Here is a 10,419-nt window from a genome sequence, read left to right as displayed (position 1 = left end):
GAGCAAAGAGCTGGAGAAACTGGAAGATAGTCAGGTTTGGTCGATGTGGATTGAGAGGAGACCACCATCGCAAACACATGGATTGGATGGCTTGTAGAGGGAAGCATAGTGCTATGGTGTAGGCTGTACATAAGTGCCAGAAAATACACTTGAAAATAGGTGGTAATTCTTGTAAATCATAAAAGGAGTTAAAGGTAAAAACTGTGAGGTAGGGAAACTCTGGGTGAAAGGTAGAACCAGCAAGAAATAGACCTTCTTGTCGAAGGGCAATTTCTAATAGTTGAATTGCTGTATGTTTGCTATAGGTAAGAACGGCTTTATAGGTTAAGGTATGGAGGATTTCAGGGGGAAGGTGAGGAGGTATAGCACAGCAAAGGTTATGGCTGGGTTGAGGCTGAGGCTGGGAGGAAGTAGAGGCACCTGGTGTTAATGGGTAAAGGATTGGGATTACAGAAAAGGTAGAAGTAGGGCGAGAAAGGAAGTCTGCCAAAACATTTTCTTTTCCTTTTATGTGTTTGATGTCAAAAGACCACTTTGAGAACCATTGAGCCCATCGTAGGAGTTGATCATTGGGAAGTGTTCGTTGTCGGAATTCAAGCATTCGAGGGAAGCTTGACATATCCAGCTCAATGAGGAACCTGTGTCCAATGAGATGAAACTGGAATTTTTCAATACCTCGTCTGACTGCTAGAATTTCCTTGAACGTGGAATGGTAATGAGCTTCAGATGGTTTAAACGAGCCACTCTTGTAACCACAGATGGTTCTGTTGGAATTAGGGGTTTCTTCAAGTAAAACTGCACCCCAGTGAGTGTCACTAGCATCAGTTTGGAGAACACGACGTCCATCAGAAGGAATCTGTAAACAGGGAAGTCTTGTAGATAATTGTTTCAGGGCTTGAATAGCTGCTGAGTGTTCAGAAGACCAAGGAGGAGCTTTCTTTCTCAAGAGCTGATGAAGCACAGATGTATGTGTAATTTGTTGAGGAAGAAACTCTGTCATGTAATTGACTATACCAAGGAATTGCTGGACCTGAGTTTTTGTCAGGGGACCTTCAGGAAATTGCTGGAGAGATGTAGCAATATGAGGTTGAAGTTCATATTTTCCTTTGGTAATAGTGACGCCAAGAAAATAAATGGTAGGAACACCAATTTGCATTTTCTTTGGGGAGAGCATAATTCCATAGTCTTGAACAATCTGATGGAAGTGCTGAAGGAGACAAAGATGTTCAGCCTGTGTAGATGAAAACAGAAGAATGTCATCAATATAAATCAGGGCACGATCTTGAATGGGAGCAAATATCTGCATCATGGCACGCTGAAATATTGATGGAGCCGTCTTTAATCCAAACAGCATAACTGTCCACTATAAATGATAACCAGGGACACAAAAAGCTGTCTTCGGCCTATCTTCAGGGACAATCCCAAGTTGCCAAAACCCTGCTTTAAGATCAAACTTGGAGAAGAGAGTTGCAGAGGCTAATTGAAGTAATAGTGCCGGGCGAGTTGGTAAGGGGAACTTATCATCAGCCAGAAAGAAATTCAGAGGCCGATAATTTATCACCATCCTCATCTTACCACGGATCTGTTCTGTTCTTTTGTTCACATAGAACGCCTGACATTCCCATGGAGACACAGTTGGTTCTAACAATCCTTGAGCTTGGAGTTGTTGAAGTTCTTGTACTGCAAGTGTCAAATGTTCTGGAGTCATACCAGGATGGCTGGCTTTTGTTGGATTGACATCTTCATTCTTCTTAAAAGGTAAGGAGATGAAGAACTTGGAATTCTGCCAGAGGGGATGAATACATTTGGTCAGGAACTCAGTGTGAGAATCTGCACAGGAAGTTTGCAGAAGTTTTCCTTTAAATTCATCAAACAGAGTAGGACCTGTATCTGTTCCTGCAAGAAATATGTTAGAAAAAGGGGACCAGGGGAGAAGTTGTTGTTTATACACAAGACCATGGGGTGTCCATTTAAGGGGAAGATGACTCAGGACATCAAAACCTATAATGAGGTCTTTACCAGGACAGTGGGAACCTAACATAACATGGGTGAATGAAAGGGTTGGAAGAAGTTGGATTTTCATAGGGTGTTTAGTAACAAGGGTGATATAGAAAGTTTCACCATTGGCTGCTAAAAAGGGGAGAGGAGGTTCTTGTGGTTTCCAGAAATAATTTGGAAGGACTTTGGGAGACAGGATGGTTGTTGCAGCACCTGTATCAAGGAAGGCTATGAGACGAACTGGTTTAGCATAAGGTTCAGGGATTAGGGTTACTGCAGCATGAGGTAGGGTGATAGACTGACAGGGAAGAGGTGTGTGACTTGGGGGAAGGAAAGGGATAACCTGGTAGAGGGGATCAGAATCCTCGGACTCGGAAAAAGAAGACTCTGGGTCTGAGTCTGTGAGGGAAGTTGAATTAATATCATCAAGGTAGTCAGTAGCAAATAAGGAGAGGTCAGTGGGTTCTGCATCCAGAGAGTACAGAGACTCAAGGTCAGCATTTTGTAGATCATCATGATGGAGGGAAGCAAGCATATGGAGCACCTTTTCCTTCTTGCGACTATTAGGACAATTCTTAGCAAAATGTCCATCTTTTCCACAGATGAAGCAAGAAGTATTCTTGTTTTTCCCTCGAAACTGTTTTTTCCGGAGGAGTTTCCAGTGAGGTTTAAATCGTTTAAACCGAGAGGGCTTAAAAGGAAACCTTTTCTTGTGCTTCCGGGAGGAGTGAAAGAACTTCTTATGATGGAAAGGCTTCTTTGTAGGACAATCACAAGAGTGATCAGAACCTTTACACTTGATCTTCATCCAAGAATTATCACAAGCAGAAGAGACCTTGTCAGATTTTGATTGTAATTCTTTCCAGATTTTCTTGACATTACAGAGTTTGTCAAGAGCTGTAAGAGCAAAGCTATACAGAGATCCAATACTGCAGGATGCCAAGGTGATGTTCTGGTTGCGGAGAAACTAGAGAGTATCAGCACCAAGAGGGTCTGGAAGTGAGTTCAAAAAGATCTGCTTAAGGTTCTCATCATCAAGGCCACCAATCTTATGACTATAACCTCTTTTCAAGATTTGCATTATATAGTCAGCCTTTAATTATATTATCAATAGAATCCTCCTTATTCAAAAAAAAAAAAAAAAAAAAAAAAAACAGAAGCCGGATCCTAGAAGTTGTTAGGGACTGCAAAATTCAGTTATCCAGTTTGCCTAAATTGTCAGATCAGATACCAAGAGTTCCTCTTAGGACATAAGCTGGAGTCATCATCTGGAGTTGATGCAGTAGCACTTGACTAGTTGGACCAGCACAATCAGATTTGGAAACCCAAATCAAGATGGAACCAACCCAACCCAGTTTGGTCTAATAAAGGCTGGTAGTGGTTTAGTTTGTGTTCTTTTATTTCTTTCTATATTATCATGTTTTGTTCTTTTATTCCCTTCTGTATTATCAATTGATTCGTCTTGAAATCATAGGCTTAGGCTACTTTCTCTAGCTGACTCTAAACCCTAGTAGGTTCACGTCTCCATTCAACACTTAAGTTGGAAAGATTTCTTGCCGAAACCAGGAGTGGAATCTGAACCCATTCCACCACCAGACCTAGATTCAGGCCTTTGAATTCCTTTGTTGCAGGCCCCTAATGGCTTAACTGTTGATCTTCATGGTTGATCTGATAGCTGCAATCCACCACCAACAATCCTAAGTCAATCGGCCTTCTCGTGAAGAACTCCTCTTTGAAGCCAAACCCCCTCTTGGTAGTTTCGTCACCCTGTCGTAAGGCATAAGACAGTATCTCTCCCTACAATTTTTTTCTTGGTTTCCTAACTACCCCTCCCTTCTTATTCTAATTTCTCCTTTTTTCCCGTTGCTACCAAATTTACCCTTCCCACTTATACTTACAATCCCCTTGTGTTTTATAATTGAACTTCCAATAAATTACAGTAATACCAGCCATTCATAAATTCCAGTTTATTTACAGTTGGGTCCACTCTATTGTAAACTTTGATTTGTTTACTGTTATGCCACTACATTTTGATTTGAGCTTTCTACTCTTCGTGTTGGTCCATAATGATTCCAAATAGGGTTTCCAAACCTCCTGATCAATTTGGAGATTTTGATCACATCCTAACCATGGTGGCCAATTCACCACCAACTTAATTCCTATAAAGATGAGAGCACGATGGAGATTGCCAACCTCACAGATAGTGTTGATACCCTCTACAAAATTGTCAATTCCATACATACTATGATGGCATCTATGCAAAGCTTTTATGGACCTTCAACACAACTGTCAATCCATGCATACTATGATGACATCTATGCAAGATTCTATTTGCAGAGGCTAAGCTGAAGGGTATGACTCGAGTGTGGTGGATCAAACACCAATAACAGAATCAGAATCAAGGCATTTGGTTTAGTCAATACTTGAGCTGAGATGAGTGAAGCTATGAACCAGAGATTCCAGCCTATCGACTACAAGCATCGCATGCACATCAGGTTTGCACAGTGGAAACAGGACAACATGACAATAGAGGAGTATATAGCCATGTTTTATATGTAGCCACTCGATTTGATTTTGAGTGGGATGAGGAGGTATTTGATTTTGAGTGGGATGAGAAGGTATTGGTGGCACAGTTTTGCAATAGTTTGCACCCTCAGATTAGTGCTGCACTAGCATCCAATCAATTTCCTATGATGGAGGACATTGTACAAGTGACATACCATTAGAAAAAGGTCAGGAGTGGCAGTATACAGTATACACGAAAGACAGTTACATATATTTTCTCTAAAGGTGATAGTTTTAGTTAGCAATAGTCTTCTCCCTAGGGAAAGTCATTAAACAAGCCACAAATTAGAGATTCGTTTATAAAATCTTCGAGGCCAAACCGCCCTTACTATCTGCTTCATTGTGGTTCTGACAGATCTCCTATGAAGCCACAGGCTGAGGTACAGTGTTTACTAGTATTTTTCTGCTCAATGTCCTAATCATTTGGTCACTTTCGCTGATAAGGAAGAATTTATATGGCTATTGTTTTGGAAGAGAAACAAAGGAACAACTTAGTACTTTTGGAGTCAAAAGACTCAGAACGTGATCGTGAGCCTAGTGAAGTCAATGACAATGATTGCGATGGAGAGCCGCAAAATTGTAAACGGTATTTGTCTGCTTTTTGCTACACACACAGTTTTTGACGAGGATGATTGGCTTCAAAATAGTATTTTCTAGACTAGAGTGAGATATGCAACAATACAACGTGCACCATGGTAATCATCAGTGGTAATTGTATCAATGCCATCTCTGAAGACGTTGTTCCCAAGCTCGATTTAAAGAAAAAGCTGCGACTTAACTCCTACAAAGTTGTGTGGGTGAACAATACTAATCTCAACATCAATGATCACTGTTTTCTCACATACTCTATTGGTGGGTTGATTAACACCATGCAATGTGATGTTCTACCCTTAAAGGTGTGTCACAGCATCATAGGACGATCGTGATTGTTTAATAAGAAGGCTCAACATTGTGGTTATGAGAACACTTATTCCTTCAAACATAGTGGACTTGAGAAGCCTTCCAGGTAAGGACCTTCCAGCAATCAAGCTTCAGAGGACAGCGGAATCTTCTCTCCTCCAAGGAGTTAACTCAGATGATCTCCTTGGTCCTTATCCAAACTCAACGGAGTCGAGTTCTTTTCAAAGGAGGAGAAATTGATGCAGTAGCACTCAACTGGTTGGACTAGGAAGACTGGGTTTGGAAACCCAAACTCATACGGAACCGGCTACCTGGGCTTTTGGTATAATAAAGGCTGGTAATGGTTTAGTTTGTAGTCTTTTACTTCTTTTACATTATCATGTTCTTAAATTTTGTTTTGAACAGGTTACATAGGAATAGGAGATAGAGTTTGAGTCAGTTTAGGTTTTTCCATTCCTGTTAGGAGTATTAGTTTCTTTAAATACAGGTATTGCTTCTAACTGATGGACAGGCTTGAAACTACATAGTTGATTGGGTTTTCTCACCATGGTGTGGCGTGATTATGTGATTTTCTTTCTCCCCTGCAAAACTAAGACTCCATTACAGATATCTTCCTATTCTTTTCTTCGCACTCCACTAGGAGTTCTGAGATGGGTGATGGGTTCAAGCTATTACCACTAGGTGGTAACGAGATCCATGGAGAATACAGTACTCTCGTTAGAATTTGTCGTCATTAGCCCATAGAGTATATCAGGTAGGCATGTCGTTTCTTTTTATTATAAGTTATGACTAGCATGTAATAGGAATACAATAAGAATCTAGGGGCACTATACTTATTATACTACATACCACATCATTTCCTAGTATAAATACTTCATTCTTACATTGAAATTTTGTCTTGTGCTTCCTAGGATCTGCAAGTCCATGACAAGCTCTGCCTTTTCTTGAATTCTTGTCTTTTCCCCTCTCTTAATAAATTTCATCTAACAACCATGAAAAAAAGTTGTGCACTTGCTAAAAATGACCTTACTGGATGCGTTTTTCCTTCGATCACACTACCAACAAGAAAGAAATGGACAATTAAGATGTCTTTTAGAACCTTTTCAGGACCACAGACGTCATCTTCATAAAGCACAAACAGGGTCCCACCAACTCAACTGATCCGTCCAGAAAATCAAAGAACAGTTCACTTCAAGCCATAGATTATGCATCCATTGCCCAAGTGGGTGGTTGAAATTCATAACATTGCATGGAAATTCTTAGGAAGCAGATATAAGACATACAATCACATACAGAAAACTCATTGTAATGCTTGTCCATAAAACTTGGGGTAGGCAATACCAATCTAATCCATATATCCCAATATTCCAATTTTTCATCTTATTGTAAATTTCAGTAGACTACTCCTTTGCAGTGGTTTCATCAATGGCCTTTGCTGCAAATAGATGAACCAACTCAATTGACTATCATCTTTATGACCTAACTCTCATGACCAAATGGGATTCAGATCTCCACTAAAACGGTCGACTATGAAATGAATTCAAGGCTCCCTGTGGTAGTGGGAATCCAATCGAACAGATTATGTTAATCATCAGCTGGAACTGTTAAGAAGCATCCATAATTGATAGGAGTAAGAACTCCCAAAATCCAAACACAAGACAGTGGTGTCGTATAGTACATCAGTGACACCAGAGAAGAGGATAAAGGGCAAATTATCCACTGAACTATAGATGATATATATCAGACCACAAAATTCCCAAAATTGAAGTCAAAAGAATCATTTCCAGGCAATCTATCCTCGTAAGTCCTACTATCTCCATACTCAGTGCAAAAGATTTAGTTAAGACTAATTCACGCACAACATCCCAAATTAGAGAAAAAGCAAGACAATTCCTAAAACTAAGCCGTTCAGTTCAACACATGGAAACTATAGGCATCCGTCACCAGAGATCGTATTTCCCCAGTGCGACATAAGCACTGAGAGGAAACCCTAACTCTCTGGTAGCCAACAAGTAAACCGGGGAAAGAATCCAGAATCCATAAAACAAAAGTATAAACAGAAAGGAGGCGAAAGGAAGTAAGAACGGATAAAGAAAAATAAAAGAGGACCAGACCTAAGTCGCCGCCACGTTTAGCGGAGGAGCAATCGGAGTAGCGAGAGGCGATGTCATCGAACTTGGCTTTTCCGGTGACGATCTCCTCACGGAGGGCCTTAAGCTGAGAGACGGCACTGTCCCTTGTGGTGTTCATGATGACTCTACCTTCTGGATCCTTCCAAGAAGCTTTCCTTCTTGAACCCTGGTGCTTGATGAGGATGTGAGACGCCCTCACTTGATTGGAATTCGACATTTGGATCTTCTTTCTGTGCTGCTGCGGCTGCTTCTGCTTCTGCTTCTGCTTCTGCTTCTCTGGTTGATCCGATGAATCCGAATCTTTCTTCCTCTTTCGATGATCGTTCCCTATCTTTCTTTCCAGTTTAAACACACACAACCCACAATCGGAACTGAGATTAGTAGCAGAGCTCGTCTTTCTTCTTACAAAGATCGAAGGATGGATCGATTGATCACTCGCCGTCTCAGATGTTAGTCGTTAGAAGAAGGATTTAATGCAACTGATCACAGAGTGGGACTTTGTAGCTTCGCACTTGGCGTTATAGCGTGATGAAAGTGGAAGACTTGACAAAAAGATAACCAGCCAACACACGCACGAGTAAACACGTGCGGCACATGTAAATCATCTCTACTTTAGGGTTACATTGCTATTAGACCAACCGGAAATCATCCTGGACCGACCGGCTAAAATTCCTAATTATTACCATATGAAACAAACCGTTAGGGTTTGTGTCTTCCAAAATAGTTGAAGGAACCGGCATTGCAACTGTGTTATAACTTATATCCAAAATCACATATTTAATTCGTCAACCATCAAACCCTAGCAACTAACGAAGTGGATCGGGCTGGTCTAACCATATAACCCGGAGATTTCATATTTACTCTATTTTACCATGGTGGAAGGCCGCATCTCACAAAAAGCTACCAAACAAGGGCAATTTGGTAATCTTGGTACAATTGATAGTTACCTCTATTATAATTTCCTATTACTTGAGGCTCTTCCTCTTTTTCTTAAGGGATAGGGACGCGCAATGAAATCCCCACACCTAACTAATTGGAGGGCAGAAGATGGTGAGAATATGATATGTATGGAAGATACAGTGTAAACGAGGAGAGAAAATGTGAGAGGGTGCTATGTGCTAATGGGATATAGGTCATTTTTTCTTCTCATTAATATCACTAGTTTAACATTATATTGCAATTTTCATAATACAAGAACACTTAAATTTAGGAAGTGAGTTTCTTTTTACCCATGGTGATGGCCATTGATATACATGAATTGGCATTGAGAGAGGTAGTTTCAATCTTGTCAGTTAAGGATGAGAGTTAATGATAATACATAAGAATCCAATGACAAGATCACATTATCAGCAGAAGTCCTTTTACATGGTAAAGGAAAATTTAGTCTTAAATTTAGCGACAAAACACCCCTCTCAAGGCCTCAATATCTTCACAATTCGTTGAAAAGTTGGCCAATTGAGAATCCCATGTACTCTTTTCCAAGCTACAATGTCTCCATAAATCGTGCATATTACTTTGCATTCACTTGCGGCTCGAAGCATCAGATTGAGTGACCATATGGTCTTATAGGTGTACTTTAGAAGAGATGATAAATAGATGCAACTTATAGTCACCAAAATGATAATCTAAGAAGGTAAAATATTCCTCTAATTGCCAATTGTCTTATTCCCTAAAGTTCTTTAAAACAACAATAAAATATAGTGTTCAAAAAGATAAAAGTTATTTAAAACAATTTTTTTTTTTTGGTAACAATTTAAAACAATATTCAATGCCACATTTTTTGTGAAATGGTAAGATTTTTACCTTAATTGAAAAAAAAAAAAAAAATCACCAACCATGGTTACAATAAGATTCCCCTTTGCTGAATTTTGTAAAACAAATAATGGTAACTGGATTTTGAATTTTTTTTTTTTTTTAAACCCTCTAATCTCCCCATATTGCAGGAAGTTCGAAAGTGTCCTTAAGTGTCCCTAAGTGTCCCATCCAACTACCAATAAAGGTGGTGGGTGAAGAGATTCTTCCATGATAATCTGACTTCTTTGCATACCATAAAAAATTTGGAACTCAGATTTTGCAAATAGTTTGGCCCCACGGTTATCTACTCACATGCCAAATTTTAGCTCATCCAGTCATCCACCTTGTCAAGTAGCAAAATAAAGTTCTAAAATACCCTAGGATTACGGGAGAAGGCAAAAAAATATTAAAAATATAATATAAGCGTAAGCCTATATGCCCTAACATGCATATATACATGAGAAATATTTGATTGAATTTGACCATAAAATTTGACTCATGGGTAATTCATACCATGTCCTCACGGCAAGGGTTGAAATAGCCATGTCATCATTTATCCATGTGGCACAGTCATGGTGGACAATGTTAATTAGCATCTCAACACGAGACTGTAAATTTTTTCTCTTTTAAAAAGCTCAATTCTTTTGTGAAACTATTTTTAAAGCAAGGACCATTCAAAAAACATGGGAAAACTTGTAGAAGGTTAGTCTTTTGGTTGAGATAAAGCCACCAAATTTGTAATATGATCCAGCCAAGTAATTAGCTATACATTAAATTGTTAAAATTGACCATGGGTGGACAACACATCTCTGCAAGCTTATTTCCTTCTCTTAATTATAAGCTTGGGGTAATGGCCCTTGCACAAAGAACTTGAATTCTGAATCATTACTGGAGAAAAGTCCAGTACCAACTTAATTCCTCCAGTGTTGGGCTATCCAAGCTTCCATCCACCACCACATCCTGAAAATCTTGTCAACATCCTGCAATCCTGTTGACATACTATATACCCATTCAACAAGCAACCCAACAG

The 10,419-nt window shown here is 39.6% G+C and overlaps 1 protein-coding gene across 1 annotated transcript in view; it reads right to left on the bottom strand.

The window, feature by feature from the left end:
• Positions 1 to 8,124, bottom strand: part of LOC122074581 (peptidyl-prolyl cis-trans isomerase Pin1) — a 9,863-nt gene extending 1,739 nt beyond the window's left edge. The window contains exon 1 of the mRNA XM_042639468.1: positions 7,578 to 8,124. Within this exon, the coding sequence (XP_042495402.1) occupies positions 7,578 to 7,812 (235 nt within the window). The 5' untranslated portion in view covers positions 7,813 to 8,124. The remainder of the gene's footprint in view (positions 1 to 7,577) is intronic.
• Positions 8,125 to 10,419: the final 2,295 nt, after the last annotated feature.

This window comes from Macadamia integrifolia, chromosome 3, assembly GCF_013358625.1.
Source record: "Macadamia integrifolia cultivar HAES 741 chromosome 3, SCU_Mint_v3, whole genome shotgun sequence".
Classification (NCBI taxonomy): Eukaryota; Viridiplantae; Streptophyta; class Magnoliopsida; order Proteales; family Proteaceae; genus Macadamia; species Macadamia integrifolia.
This window is presented reverse-complemented; position numbering and strand designations above follow the sequence as displayed.